Here is a 16,803-nt window from a genome sequence, read left to right on the forward strand (position 1 = left end):
TTTTATTAGTTTATGCAAAAGGCTGAGTGGGGAGGGGTGCCAATATACAGTAAATGTTTACAGCGTGAGCTTGGCAAGAAGATGGGATGATTTTGAGAAGGGATTTTTATTATTTTGCAATGCTGGGCCTTTCACAAAACCTGACCATTAATATAATCAATTAAATCACTAGGTACAATATGTATGGTTTAGGAATGCATTTACATGGATTTACAGAACAAATGTATTGTAAACTGCAGGAGCAGTACTTGATAACTGCTTTGCTTTGAGACATGGGCGAAGCAGTTATTAGACACAAGGAATACAGTTTTCAAAATTACAATTTTCTCTCTCTTTCTAAATCCAGGAATTCCTGTGGAGGATAGAGTGAACATTTTCATCAACAGCTTTGGCTCAATCCAAGAAACAACCATGGTAAGGACTTGCTGCTGCAGTTTGACAGTATTGGTAATCAATACTTCTGCCAATCAGAAGCAGTGAATGAGAGCTGAAAACTGCTTTGGCCAAGTTTTAGGGAGAATTCATGAGCATGTTTTCTAGATGGTATTAGATCATTTAGCAGTGAATCATTATGAAGACTGGGGTTTGCATGCCTCATTTATCTGATGGCTTAATTGCTGATCAAGAAATGCAGTTTGAATACTAATTACTAGATTAAACTCAAGGACGAAGCTGGGTTGACTCTTGATCACTTAGAAAGCAATAAATGGAAATTCCCAGTTTCTAATAAGACTGGTTCACCTGGTGTGATACATCCAATCATTCAACAGTGTAATGTCACAAATTACCAAAATCAACAGTTTTATTTTATTCTTCCATGTGTGTTTTACAGAAATTAATCCAGGATGTCTTTATTACAAAAAACAAACCTTCTTCCCACTTAGCGTTAGTATGATTTGTCACATTGTCACTCATAAATCATTTTTGTGAGATAAATTTGACTTTTTTTTCCCCATATAAGTACAATCACATTTTTACTCAAATGGAAAGTTGATTAATAAAAATGTAAAATTTATAGTTGTTCTAAGGCTGACACATGTAATATGTATATGACCTTCTTTCAGAAATTTTGCAGTATTTATGTGTGTGGCAGCCAACATGCATTTCAGTGTCCTTCTCCATGTCCTGTTATTTAATGTTGTATAACTGATCCTATTTTAGTTACAGAACCTAAAGTTAGGTCCATCATTATTTTGACAAAGAGATGATTTGATTATCGATTTTTCTTAACTTTGCCTCAGTACACAAACACTGTGAATTTAAAATCAAACGTGATTTATATGCAGATTTTGAGCTTTAATTCAAGGGCTTTTACAGACTTTTTGCATCAACTGTTGAGGGATCACAGTTATTTTTATACCTAACCACCCATTTTCAGAGGCTTACTTACATAATTTTAAATATAAGATTAGTTTTGAATATTTTGATGAAAACCCTTTACAGTCAATGACTCCCTTGAAGTCTAGAGCCCACTGACATCACCAAATGCTACATTTAGTTTTGTATTAAATATCAGATAAGCGATCTGTTTGGTTGAGATGGTGGAATTGACTTACCCATCCAAGATTTTTTCACTGCTTGGCCTTAAAAAAATCTTGCATTTCTTTTGTGGTGTGCTTCGGCTCATGATTAGTTTGCACTGTGAGAGTTTGCCCTGTGTTTCACAGCATTTGAATAAATCTCTGCAAAGAGTATAGAGCTGTACACTTCAAAATTAATCCTGCTACCTCACTCAGCAGTCATATCATCAGTAAGCCCCATTGGCCCGGTTCCAGTGGCAGCCATACATGCCAATGCTATAAAATTGCCTTCCCATGTTTGATAGGTAATATAGTATGCTTTGGCTCGTAAGCTGTTGCTTCTCTATATTTTTCTCTTCCCATCATTCTGGTAAAACGTAGTCTTGGTTTCATCTAACCAAAGGTTTTGTCAAAACTGTGCAGGCGCTTTTAATTCTGGCAAAGTCTAATCTGACCTTCTTATTCAGGAGTTTAAGTTGTGAGTTATCTTTTTGACATCCCTCATTTGGTTGCTCCATTTTTCACAAAATATCAAGGAAACTGGCCTTACATGGCCATTAAACTGCTTGTTACTCAATTTTCCAATTAGTTTTTGTGAACTATGTAAAAAATGGTTTTAGTTCCTAAACATTTTTTTGTAAAAACCCCTTCAATTAAAGTTTAAAGTCTGCACGGCAACCACATTTTTATTGTTATATTTAAAATACACTGTGGTGATGTACAGAGACAAAATTACACAAATGTCTTCGTCTTTGTCCAACAAATTATGGACCTTGCTGTATTGCCATTGAAACAACCAAATGTCCAAGAATGATCAGTGTTCAGCAGGGTTAAGTGTTCCATCATGCTCACTTTTATGAGTCATGGCACTCTGAACAAAGTCTTGGATAATATATCCTGGAGCTGGCACTGCTTGAAAATCTGCCACACGGGGAAAAGATTGGCAGCAGATAGGTAGTGTGTATTTGCTTATAAAATACTCCAGTCAAGAGTTTCACTCTATTATAGACCACTTAGGATGATAAGTGGAAAATCCTTACAAATCACAGGACCCAAAGATGGTGGAAGAAAATGAACACATCAGGAGGAAACAAACAAAGAAGAAGGGTAATGAGGAAGAAAGAGCTGAGGAAAACAAAGACCTCGAGGAAAAAGTTTTGACCAGTGAAGGAAAGTGTGAAAAACAGACACCATGTTAGAGAGAGAGAGAGAGAGAAAGACAAAGGTAAAGTGAAATGGATGGGAGAAGGAAGATTAAATCAGACAGTAGGAGGCCAAAGATCATTAAGACGGATAATGGAAGACAGGGATGAGGAAATTGAGTAGTGAAAAAGAATAAGATAGAGGAAGCGGGAATAAAATTAAAAAGTGTGATGGTTCAAAGTGTGATGAAAGCAAAGGAATAATAAAGACCGCAAATGGCGAGAATAATCTGAAGAAAGAGACCATAACAGCGAAGACAAAAAGGGAGCATCAAGAAAGCAAGAACAAGAGCCAAGAAAGACAAAGTGGAAGAGAAAAATGCACAACTCTCAAAAGGGTAGCTTGTTCCTTTCTTCCTTTTCCCCCCTGGACACCCAGCCTAGGCATAAACTGAATGAAAGTGAGGAAGGTTTGAAACAAATCTAGCAGAAGGAGGAAGAGACAGCTGGTCACCTCTACCCTCAATTTTTCACTCTGTGGGGTATCTGATCTCAGGAAACCTTCTTTCATTATTCACACCTCCCTCTACCAAACACTCACTATATTTAACATACCTATTTTCACATTATGATTATAATCTTTAGAAAACAATGACTAATTTTCTTTGGAGATGGAATAAATTGTTGTTATATATGTTTTTTTTACTGCTTCTCAGCTTTAGTTTCCCTCAGTGGTTATAGAAAGTTCTTAAATCTCTCTGGAATCGAATGTTGTACTGGCAGCTTGATTGTGAGCCAGAAGCAAGATATATTTCCTTGTCTAGTTTTTAGAGAAGGAAAAGGTGTGGGAATTGGCCCGTGTCTCCCTCAGACAGAGAAGAGCCACCAGAAGCTATTCATGTTGTAGCTCAAGGACTAGTTCAACACAGGTGTCTAAAATGTGGTTGTATAGAAATGATATCTTATAAAATAAGATATCAACAGCTTGATTGCAAGATTCCCCTTTCAAAAGAAAATAATGCATCATATGGGCCACTCCTTAACTGTTTATGCCAAATTCTGACCCTGCCTCCGACCCTGCCAAGTATTTGCATATTTTGGTTATTAAATAGTGGTTGAGTTACTTTTGCCTCCCTATCAGGTTAAAACAGTCTTTTCATTCTCCTCTCACCTCTGGCATCAACATTGGATTTTTACCCAGAGAACTGCAGCTCATTGGAGATTTTCTATGTTTTGGACCGTTCTCTGTAAACCCCAGAGATTGTTGTGTGAGAGAATCCAAATCCAGCAGTTTTTCAAATACTCAGAGCAGCACAACAACCTAGAAAGGCTCAGAGTCACTTAAATCTCCTTTCTTTGCCATTCTGATCCTTGGTTTGAATTTCAGCAGTTTTTTTCTTTGACTAACTCTACATGCCTAAATGCACTGACTTGCTGCCATTAGATAAAATATTTACACTGGCAATTTAACACATGTACCTAATGATTTGGCAAGTGAGTGTATAAATGCTGATGGACAGTGGAAAATTCCTCAGTAAAGTTAAAATTTGTTTTGGGGTACATAAAAGACACAAATAACCCTTAAAATCTACAATTTAACTGTTTTTGCTCAGCGTTAATTGACATCTCTGCACTGGCTGAAATAATAATAACAATATCTATGTTCACCAGCTAGCTAGGTGCCAAACCATGTGAGAAGTGAGTGACACGCAACGTGTCACAATCATATCAGAATTTCTATTGGCTCAAACTTGGCAGATTTGTGTAGTCTATAAACACGTATATTCTATTTATGTCATTTGAACTGCTGTATTTTGACATTGCCGGTAGCTTAGCTGTAGCATTTTTACCTGAAGGCTTCAGCTTCCGGGTAACAAGGAAATGACGTCATTCACGTAGATTACTCGAAATTTTAGTGGCGGAAATGGGCTTCCATAATTTTGACATTGCATCATTTATGTATTGCAAGTGTAATGGCCATGGGCAGTTTTTTTTCCTTGTAATAAATACTAACATGTTTTAAATTGCAGTAGATGCACATATGCTAAAATTGAGTTATTAAAAATTCTAATGGTTTCTCATTGACTTTACTTTAGATTTAAACAAGCTGCCATGTCAAATAACAAAAATGTCAATAATAATATAGTTTCAGGTAATAAAAACTAAATAGAAGGGGAGAGTATACGTTTAAGGCATATTTCCTACACAAGACTGAACACATGCAAAGCTGATATTTCAGCCATTGTATTTGACATACCATCTGTCTTCAACCTCAGCTTAATAGCTCACCTGCTCCCAGAACAGCTTGAGGCCCACCATCAGTGTGTGCACAGAGATGTGTCCCAAAGCTCACAGTGATACTTTCCCACCATCAAGAATGTGGACATTTTACTAATATGTGCACTAATGAGGTACTTGCTGTTGCTGTGTTGATAACATTTGACCCTTGGACTGTGCAGTTTCTTGTGTGTTGACCGCTTTAAAGGCATTATGTTGCAGATGTAAACTGTCACTCTGCACTTAAAGTAATCTATATGTTATTATTCATTATTCAAACATATTTAGGAGGCTTAAAAATGTTTTTGTTACCCTGTTAAAGCATCTCATTCATTCCCACAGAAAATGCACTTTTTTGTACCATCCCCCTTAAAGCTTCAGAAAATGTTAGCAGAAAGATTAGCATATGCTTTATTTTATTCCATTTAGAGAGTTTGCCTTTTGGGCATCATTTACCGTGAAAGCACCCAAACTGTGTCCAGTTGAGTTTACATGGAAGTAACATTAACTGTGTTTGTACTCGCCTGGTGTTACACTTAACAGGATTACAGAGTCAACATCTTCTTGCGGCAGCGCTGGAATGACCCCAGGCTGAAACTGCCAGACGACTTCAAGTCTGATTCTCTCACTGTTGATCCCAAGATGTTCAAATGTCTCTGGAAACCCGACCTGTTCTTCGCTAATGAGAAGAGCGCCAACTTTCATGATGTTACCCAAGAAAATATTCTCCTCTTCATCTTCCGTAATGGAGATGTCCTAATCAGTATGAGGTAATTTATTTACTTTTTTTAAACTTGTTTTTAATCAGTGTACTTGAAATGTCGTTCAGTCTTATGTGATTCGTTGAAAATAGTCACTTCATCAGATATGCAATAATCCAGGAAAATGCAGCATTACTGTAAATTTTGCTATGACTTAGTATCTGGTTTAATTCAAAAGTCCTTTCGACAGTACCACTCAATTTTAGTTTGGGCCATAAGTCATGAATCTTCAAGTTTAAAGCTGATGAAAAAAAAAACTTTAAGTTAAGTAGAAAGGATTCTGTCTGCAAACAGATCTCATACAGTCTAGGAATGATCTTCACTAATATTTTATCAATACCATCATTGATTTATGATACCAAAACATATAGCTTATGATATTGATATAGCATTCTATATTTTTTACTAAATGGCTTAAACAGGGTGTATTTATGCTTTTGCCATATTCGCTGATCTTTATTTCAAGTAATTATGAGGTTGTTTTATCACTTAGATCTGGGGTCAAGCCCTGTGATCCCTACAGTTTAAAACAATTGGAGATAAAGTACCAGAATTTCAGGAGTGGGACCGCGCCTCCAAACACGCTCCTCCTGATTCTTATCTATGTAGTTTCCCCCAGTTCTACAACCTGTTAATACTCGTTTACGTTCCTCACCCTCCCTCCTCTTTTCAATTCTTTAACTTCTTCACTTCTAATTAGTACACAGGGATCTGCTGGGTCCGGGAGCCACCACCAGTGGCCTTCCCTAAACCCCAGCTCAATTCACGTCCACGGCATTCACCTTTATCTACTAATACGCTTTCAAACCTAAAATGAGGACGTGGGCCCAGCTAGTGAAAGTAATATAAAATGTGTTCTTTCTGTTTTACTACCTAGCAGTTAGGCTTTTTGCATTTCTAAATATTCGGTGACAAGCATACAACAACTGAAATAATTTGACTCCAATTAAGGAATGAAGGAACAGCAATTCAAATTTCCTGTCTAGTTTTCTCTTATCTAGTTATTGAGACTGGAGCTCATTTGGTTGTTTGAGTGTTATCCATTTATACTGCACTTAAGCGGTGGCTGGTGCCTAAGTACTAATTAGAAACATCTACAAAGCACTTAAAGTCAGTTCTGTGTCCTGCATTGATAACTAGAGACTAATTTTTAAAAAAGGATAGCGTAGCGTTACCCTGCCTATCTTGAAGTCAAGTCAGTCACAACTCAATTGTTGGAGCTGGGCGGCCATACTGAAGACACAGCCTTTTCAGCAGCCTTTTAGCTAAAGGAGTCCAATATGCTAGATATTAGAGTTATTAAATCTTGTATTTGAAAGGGATCAATAGGGTGTTACCTTACATCTAGCTTTCTATAAACAGTATACATTAAGCTGTATTTCAGGCTATTAGAGTTTATTATTGGCCATAGAACAAAGAATGTAAACACTTACATGACTTCAAAAGTAATCACTTCATAATGGCAGCCTCATAGTGGAATATTTAGAAATTTGTAAACCATGTTAGGCCTCAGTCCCAAGCTGGCGATTCCCTGACAACCTCTGCTTGCTATGAAAGAAATGTGTGTTCTTTAACTGGTTTGCAAGTGGTTCTTAGGTGTTGCTGGATTTTGCTAAGAGAAATCAGTTGCAATGAAGATACCCCTTTGTGACTGCTTTGGTCACCAGCAGATCATCAGGGTCACTTGTGTTTTCCATGGAACAAACCGACTTATCTGCAAATTCACCACCCTGTAGTAAAACTTGCAAAATTGTGGCACAAACTGGAATCGGAGAACATTGGCCTTCAAAATAAAAGTTGTGCTTTACCACTGAAACCAACACATTTCAAAAGATGCATCTGACTTCATGAATAGTCTCTTCACAGTTTCACTACGCTTCCATTCACACTACAGGGAACCATGGCAATCATGGCTTATCACTTCTTATCAATACTCAACCAGTTATCAATACCCACTTCTAAGTTATTACCTGGTTGTGTGTGCCTTGAGGGCTGTATCCCTGGATACAGAAACAATTGACCATTAAGATTGTCATATTGTGTCAAAACACTAACTGTTCTTTTTAGGCTTTACTATGGCTTTTATGTCAAATAAAAAGGAGACACCTCTTGCTACTATTTAGAGCAAAACAACCTCCCAGTGAGAAAGGAAAAAAACATATTTATCAACGTGTCAGAGCACTCCTTACGTTGTGGTACATCTTATCTCCTGGCTAATTTGGCATAGTTTCAGACTGAATTAATGTAGCATCAACCTTAGTAGTAACCAAATGACTGCTCAGTGTTCTCAATATTAGACTACATAAAAGTGCAAAATTATATTATGTAGCTGTGGACACATCTGTAGACTGAGCACATTAAATAATTTTTGACCCAGCTGCATAGAACTATTACCTGTAGTGCTGCCAATGTATTTAATCATGGATCATTTGTGTCTATGACCTGAAGTACTGCAAATTCACTCTGATATATTTTAGTCTATACTGGAAATATTTGCCTGTGTTTTCTGTCCTTCTTTACTTTATTTTAATATATTTTCTTCAGTAATTAAGACTGTAAAACTGGAAACTCAAAAGATAAAACTGTTTACATGCACAAGATTTAGTGGAAAACAGATTTGTACCCCGCCTTTTACCTTACAACAAGTAGAATAGGTTCCAGGCCCCCATGTAACACAAAACTGGATAACCAATAGAAATGTGAATGTACAGACTTAATCTTCAAAGGGATTGCTGCCAGGTTTTATTCATCTCCAAAGAGAATTGTCTGCATGTTTGCATGTACCATTTTATTCCATGTTAATATATCACTCAGAAAAAAAAACCCTTTCGGGTTAAACCCTTGGCTCCAGTGTAATCTAGAGTTTCATCTTGTGAAGTGTATACAGTAATATATGCAATGAATACAATAAAGCAGCCATAAAGAAAAAAAATAAATATCTTCTTCCTCCGACAGGTTGTCCGTCACCCTTTCTTGTCCACTTGATCTGACCTTATTCCCTATGGACACACAGAGGTGTAAAATGCAACTTGAAAGCTGTAAGTTTTCCTAAATTAACAACTCTTTAAAGTATCTCATCAGTATACACATGTGCTTGCTGATATTTTAGACATTCAGTATTTATGAGTTGGGAATATAGTTGTTGTTTTTGTAAAGTAGTTGGTTTTAGGGTAAATAAGAGCATTTTGCTTGTGTTTAGCAGCCAATTCCAGTGGTGAACACTTAGTGCAGTAGAATAAATCATCATATTTTAGGGTTGTTGTGAGAGTCTCATAGCTAATTGAGCTTGACATGTCTTTACTGCATCTTGTTTACAAAGCAGTTAGACTTAAATAAGCAACATAACTTGAAGCCATTACCCTGTAAAGCCAAACCTGACTGCTGAGATGTATCATATTCTGGATGGCTTCATGCATTTGAACTGTTATGTTCATTGGAAGGGTGGTAACGGTGGGCTTAAACTATATATATCTGTTGTGTTTGACTGTTTTTCTATCTCTGTATCTGTGCCCTCCTGATTTCCAGTTGGTTATACAACAGATGACCTGCAGTTTATGTGGCAGACAGGAGACCCTGTGCAAATGGATGCTATTGCTCTGCCACAGTTTGATATCCGACAAGAAGATATTACTTATGGAAACTGCACCAAATACTATACAGGCACAGGTACTTTCATCGTTATGAAACAATATAAAGTGATAAGAAAGTTAAAAAGTTTTGACCATCCAAAGAAAGTAGTTACGCTCAGCTGACAGTAAAAATGTACAGTAGAAGTCTGAATGGGTATATTGAACTACTAAATTACTTTTTTTCCCTGCGCTGGCATCTGCGCTAAAATTCCGACTTTCTATGAACATTGTTTTAAGCAATATTAATTTTTTTTTTAAAAGAAAATTATCCTCAACCTAAAAGTATAGTCATATGGATATGTCTGCCATTAACTGTTGACTATCTCCCTCTTGGGAAGCCACCAAAAATCACAGTCACTGAGCAGACAGATGTATCAGATAACTTAGGACAAATTCAGAAATATTACAAATTTACTTAGTCATGACTGAAAGGTTACTCTGACTCTCCTCAAAGTAAACAAAGTAATAATATTAGCACACGCTGTAATTTGAAACATGGAGTGACTTTGAGTTGTCACAGTGCAAACTCCTCTCATTCATATTATTTCTATTTCATGATGTGTTATCAGTAGTCAAACCTAATGTTGACAAGTTTAAAGTAATTTAGAGTTTTAAAAGACAAACCACAGGGAAGGTTTTGCTCATGGTTAAATAAAATGTAAAGATAGAAAAAACAAACAAAAAAACCCCCCATTGAAATGTATTTAATTTTTTATGTGAATGTGTTCCCTGGGCCCAACACACCAACACAAGTCGCTGTTCAAACTAGGACACAGATGACTCTTCTCTTAGTATGCTGGCTAGCTTAGCATTAGCATGCTGTCTGTGCAGACTCTTGCAAAAAGCTGAAGTTGTATGACTGGCATAATGCAGCTTTTTCTGTCCTGGATCTATTTTTCACTTTACCATGAAAATCTCATCCATTTGTACAATAAGAATAAAAGTAATCTCTGAAGAATGTTTACAGGATTTTGAGAAATCTCTGCTATGAAGATTTAAGGCAGTTGTAAAGGCCAAAGTGGGGTGAATGTAGTACTAGCAAGGTGTAGCTAATAGGTTGTGCACTGAGTATAGTAAAAATAACAGTGGTAACATTCAGTTTTCCAAGAATCTTTTAATTATTTGGCTTCAATATGTCCATTACAGCCTATTATTTTAAACAATCACACGAAGGTGGTTTCTTAAGGAAGTTAACCAAGTTTTTTCTAAGTATGTTTTACCAAAAATTCTGATGTTATCATCAAATGGCCAAATGTACAACAAGGACTACACAGGATAAGATCTGTTTGTTCCCATTTGTCATGAGAATAATAATAATAAAAAAAAGCTATTTACTATATAAATATGAAATAATAAAATTGTTTATTATTTCTAAAAATCAGATTTATCCCCAGGTGGTGATTTTATGTTTTTATCTGCTGTCTTGAACTGTGTTTGAAGCTAGCAAATTAGGTGTGCAGCATCAGTTATCATGACAGTGTGCCCTGCCAGAAGTGAACCACCTACTGGGTTATCCTTCTTGGTCCTAAATATTGAATTGCATTACAGGCCTCAGTACCCTTATATACAATTATGTGGTCCTTACTGAATATTGTTGCTAAGAGGTTTTTTCTTTTTTAAATGTGTCTAAATACCAGTGAAGGGTAGCAGACAGCTTGTAAAAGTTGTCATTTTCCAGGCTGCTTGCCGAACTAAGAATAATAACTAATCCTGTAATAAAAGAAGTAAAACTGCAAAAAAGAAAAAGGTAATGGTACTGTGGTATACACTCATGCAGACTTATGTGAGTACAAAATGAATTCACAATGAAATGGAAAAATCTCTATCAGCCAACAGAGCTGGTATGACCTCAATGCTCTCACACTTGGGGAGGCACACTGCTGGCGATGAGTCAGGCTTTTAACTGGTTGCCATGGCTACCTGGCCAGACACAAAGATCACCTCTGTCTACGACTGGTTCAAGCCTGCTTGGCGACACAGGCGGCTCTTATATGCTGTATAAAAGCTCCAGAGATCCCTGAGCTAGTTAAATATTACTTCAGCCCACCCACTCTACCATCCCATTAGACCGACTAACTAGGCTCTATATTCAGAAACAAAAGGCTCCTGAAAAGGTCTGAATCTTATGGATTCTTATTCCTCAGGCTTACTAATGATGGCTTTACTTCCAACAGGAATGAGTGATTGAAAAATAGATAAGTTATTAGTAGGAATGTATATAGTACTTTCAAGCAAAATCACTTAAAAAAAAGAGAAAATGGAAGTGCCAATTCTAACAGTAATAACTCAAAGGATTTGGGGCAGGTTCAGACATCCTACACATTTGGCACATTCACAGTAGGAAGCAGTATTTTCTGATGTGCGACCTTGAGTGCTCAAATAAGTCTCAGCTTTAACAAAGTTATGTGAAATTATATTAAAGCCTATTGGCTGTTGTCTTCTCTTTTTGCTTTCTCCATGACAAATGATGCACACTACTGCAGTTTGCTTTTCTCTTTGGCCAAAGGACGAAGTAGAGTGCATAAAGAACTTACCTTACCTCCTAATGCCTAATGTGGCTTTTATAGACCGTTCAGTGAAGTGCCAGTTCTCTCACCTGCTCTGTTTCAGTTAAGGGACTGGATGCTCTGAAGACCACATTTCAACCAATACGTAACATTTTATTTTTTCTTATTGATCTTAAAACTACTGCTGGCTATTGTCTCTAATTAATTATGCTTTATGGGAAAAGGTAAGGTGGAGCATGGGCTTCATATAGTGCCATTTCTCTGAATTGGGACACATAAATCATGTGCATGAAGGCACTGCCAGTGCCATCAAGCACATGCCTACTTAACTACCTTAGCTATGTTTTGATGAAATCATGTTTTGATATGTGACCATTGTTTCCATTGTCATGCAGGGTACTACACTTGTGTAGAGGTTATCTTCACCCTAAGGCGACAGGTTGGCTTCTACATGATGGGTGTTTATGCCCCTACGCTGCTCATCGTAGTCCTTTCATGGCTTTCCTTCTGGATTAACCCTGACGCAAGTGCTGCCAGGGTTCCTTTGGGTATGGATTACTTGATAAGTTTCACCGATCTTTATCAGTACACATTGTCTGTGAACTATTTCTTGTGCTTCCATCCAGGGATAAGTGCATAATTAGATCAAAAAGAGTGATGGGTGAGAGTGTTTTGTTTTTTTTTTATTGGAGGAATTAGACATTTAAACTACTGTCTAAAAGGATTTCTATTGGGCAAAAGGCTATAGTAAATAAATAGAAACCACTCTAAAGTATTTGGATGTTTGTATGGATCACTGACTTATCCATCACTTTGACACCATGAAGGACTTATCTGTCGAGGTTGGTGTCATAGCCATCGTTTTTCTGTATGTGACAAATCATTGAATGTCGCTGTAATTGACAGATGGGACCCATGAAGCAAGAACCCTTGTCCAGTGTAAGCTAAATACACATGAATCAGAGCTGAGAGCTTAAACCCATGTTTAAGACCAATAACTGCCCCCTTTGCTGGTTAGCCAGTTGGTTTATGCCTAATTGTCATAACTTTGGTTTCTCTTTGCTGTTATGTTTAAAATCTAAAACATTCATCCACTCAAGCTATTTTTCCCATTAGACAAGAAGCTGATTCCTATAAACATCCACTGATAAAATGCCTTTTGTTAAATTTTAGCTTATTATCGCTGGAGGCAAGGCCAGGCTCTTGTCTTTCACTTAAATTCTTATGTTATTCTGTGCAGTCAATAAAGTGTTACGGAGACAGTGGGAATGCAGAAGCTACTTGAGCTGGCCAACAGGGCACACCTGATCCCTATTAACCAAAGTAATGAAGGAGTGTGCTGAAGCACACAGGTGCTGTTTTTTTTCCAAATTAAAGAAGCACACGTTGTATCAAGCCTGAGGGAGGTTCAGGTAGATTACTAGAGTGTTAGAACGAGCCCCAAGGGAAGTGACAAGGATTGTCTGGTACTGGTAGTACTTAGATTATAGTGTGACTTTGTATATGTACTGCATAAATCACAGGACCCAGATGAACAATATCTAGTGGCCCTTTTTATAACACTGATTGTTGACACAATTTGTCTTTCGCTTAGGCCTGTATGTTGGAAAAAGGAACTAGGTTAATATATTCTAAGCACAGGCTGGCACCACTGGCTAATATGAAGTTGTCAGTTCTTTTAAACAGTCGGTTTCATAAGTTTCCTCAGCTAAAACACACTCTTCTCATAGCATCATTATAGGGTTTTTTTTTTATTTCTTTGTCTTGCCCCGTGGATGCCCTTCTGTCTTGTGTCTCTACTTAATGGATGTCCTCAAAACATGTGACACCTGGAACTGATTAACTAACCTGGTCAAATTGTAGCTTAATTTAACGTCTGATGTGGTATGGTACAACACATAACAGTGATAAACTTACCACTCAAATGCTCCAAATCACAGGCTCCACTGTGATTTTTCACATTCAGTTTAATGAAATAGCTGAATAAGTAATTCGGCTATTTCAGAGAAGGCCATCTCTGAATGATGTTACAACTTGAAATTCAAGTCCTGAATGTAAAAATACTCAGATAAAGACACTACTACTGTCACATGAATGAATGTAGTGAACTAACAATTTTAACACTATTTTTACAGCAGATATATTTCAAGTATGTCTTACATGTACCAAATATAAACGTTTTGGCACACCCTTATGTGTTCAGATTAATTAGAAAAATGCCTCAAGCAAGGTTATATATCACTGTATAGATGTTATATTTGCCTATTTCTTATAGATGTTTATGCATTATCTTTCCTTCATATGCTGTAAATGCTTATACTACACTTTACAAACACTACACTTTTCAGAATTGACAGAGTATTTGTAGATCTTGTGCTGGCTTGAGAAAAAAAATCTTTCCATTTGCTTGTCCCCCTCCTTCATAATTCAACCTGTGTGTAATATGTCAGTGTCACCCACACCCAGTGTCACACTGGCACATCTGTGTGTGTGTATTCAGGGCTGCACAGATAAGATAATCCATTGTTATCCCACTTCAGTCTTCCACTGCTTCCTTTTTTCCATCCTCCCTCCAGTTGTTTATCACCACTTTCATTCCATCATCACTCCAACTCCTCCTGGAAGCCTCCCCTGACTTCTCTCTAAATGGGATCAGTCCAGGTCAGTTAGCACCCAGGTGTGGGAATACTCTCATTTATAGCTCTGTGCTGTGTGTGTGTGTGTGTGTCTATGTGTGTGTGTGTGTGTGTGTGTGTGTGTGTGTGTCTATGTGTGTGTGTGTGTGTGTACATGTGGATATACTGTATGTGTCCATGTGCTCATTGAACTGAGGTGTGTGTTTTTATGTTTAAACAGCATGTATTCTTGCCGTATAGGGAGTGTGAACAGATGTAACAATATAACTTGGTTTGCCATGACACAACAGAAATTTTCTGTACAGTATGTTGTTCCTGTTTTTCATTCTCATATAGCCCACGTTTGTTTTTTTTTCACTGATGAACAAGACACCAATATTGCCACTTTCATATTTCTCTCTGTTCATATAGGTAGGCTTCCACGATTCTGTAATTAAAGTTTATTCCAGTGAGAAAGAAGCAATTTGTTTAGAAATCCTGAACCCAGTATGAACATTTTGTTGATGAGTGACCCATATGAGGCCTGGAGGCAAAACCTAGTAACTATTTGTGTGTTTTATTGTGTCCCTGAAGCAGCACTATTATTTGAAAAAAAAATTGTGCAAATCTCTTTGTCAGTTGTTAGAACACCCTCTAAAGGCTGGCTGTAATTATTTGTGCTGTATCCTGTAGTGATGGGATTTCCGGCTCTTTTTAGAGAACAGCTCTTTCGGCTCGGCTCACTAAAAAGAGCCGGCTCTTTCGGCTCCCAACCGGCTCTTCAGGTTTTTTTGTTGCTTTAATGACTTAATTATCAACAACAATATAAAATTATGCACAAAAGGAATTAGTAATGTGAAAAAACGTGGTATTCTTTATGTATGTTTATGTATAAATATTTATGGGGGCCCCTAGAGATGAAACACGTACAAACTCCAAAACACATTTCTAGCGTTAACTGAACTTCCAAAACAGAGCTACCTAGATCACTTAAATTACACAATCGAATTCATATGTCTATTGTTTTTGTATTAATACACAAACACTCATATATGGTAAATGGTAAATGGTCTGTATTTATATAGCGCTTTACTAGTCCCTAAGGACCCCAAAGCGCTTTACATATCCAGTCATCCACCCATTCACACACACATTCACACACTGGTGATGGCAAGCTACATTGTAGCCACAGCCACCCTGGGGCGCACTGACAGAGGCGAGGCTGCCGGACACTGGCGCCACCGGGCCCTCTGACCACCACCAGTAGGCAACGGGTGAAGTGTCTTGCCCAAGGACACAACGACCGAGACTGTCCAAGCCGGGGCTCGAACCGGCAACCTTCCGATTACAAGGTGAACTCCTAACTCTTGAGTTAGCTTACTATGCAAACATGACAAGTGAAATCTCCCGCAGCAAGCTTAAACATGTGAGAGGTTGATCGCGCAGAGAATCGCTGAGCTTATGTGAGTGCGCGTGTAAAAGCAGCAGGATATATATTTGACTACGATGACCTGGATGACTGAGAACCTTCACAGACAGATATATATTTTAGTTCTGCTGAGCCAAATAAGACAGGTCAGGGTGAAGAAGTGACAGCCAAAGAAAAGCTTACCACAAAACGGAGAAGTTATGACAAATCAGACTATAAGGCAAAAAGAAAGTGCAGCTTTATGGTTTCATGGACAAAAGAATTTCTGTGGCTGCAATATGACGAGCTAAATAACCAGGGCTGCACATAAGTGGTCCGCAGGTGCGCATTCGCTGTCAAAATAAAAAACACGCACAAGGGTTAGGGTTAAATTTAAAAACTGTACTTTTGAGTTAAAATATATATTTATAATTTTAATAAATGACAAATTAAAAAGGCATGAACATTTTTTTGTATCGAAAAAATATCGAACCGTGAATTTTGTGTATCGTTGCACCCCTAATATATATATATATATATATATATATATATATATATATATATGTGTGTGTGTGTGTGTGTGTGTGTGTGTGTGTGTATTCGAATAATTAAAAAAAAAAAAACTTCATTTACCTGTTACTACCACACACCCAATCCAATTGTTGGTACTTCCTGGCTTGTGTAGTAGCCACTAGGTAACAAAAGCTCAACACGGCCCCTAGCATCCTGGAGCACTTCCGTTGTGTTTTGGAGTTTGTACGTGTTTTGTCTTTAAAGGCCACTGTAAATATACTTTTATTTATTCACTCCACATAAAATGTAATAAATAAATTATAAAATACAGAAACCAACTATTTACATTTCATACATTTCAACTTTTAACTACTTAAATTTTCAGCTTTTTCCTTTTAAACAAATTTAAAGTGAAACAACACAAAACACTG

The 16,803-nt window shown here is 37.3% G+C and overlaps 1 protein-coding gene across 1 annotated transcript in view; it reads left to right on the top strand.

The window, feature by feature from the left end:
- Nucleotides 1–16,803, top strand: part of glrbb (glycine receptor, beta b) — a 35,098-nt gene that overhangs the window by 8,063 nt on the left and 10,232 nt on the right. Inside the window, exons 4-8 of the mRNA XM_085469201.1 lie at nucleotides 347–414; nucleotides 5,483–5,709; nucleotides 8,656–8,738; nucleotides 9,226–9,366; nucleotides 12,232–12,384. Of these exons, the coding sequence (XP_085325327.1) occupies nucleotides 347–414; nucleotides 5,483–5,709; nucleotides 8,656–8,738; nucleotides 9,226–9,366; nucleotides 12,232–12,384 (672 nt within the window). The remainder of the gene's footprint in view (nucleotides 1–346; nucleotides 415–5,482; nucleotides 5,710–8,655; nucleotides 8,739–9,225; nucleotides 9,367–12,231; nucleotides 12,385–16,803) is intronic.

The sequence above is a fragment of the Copadichromis virginalis genome, linkage group LG2 (genome assembly GCF_057382275.1).
Source record: "Copadichromis virginalis isolate Kocher_CV1m ecotype Utaka linkage group LG2, C_Virginalis_male_GT1.1, whole genome shotgun sequence".
NCBI classification, from domain to species: domain Eukaryota; kingdom Metazoa; phylum Chordata; class Actinopteri; order Cichliformes; family Cichlidae; genus Copadichromis; species Copadichromis virginalis.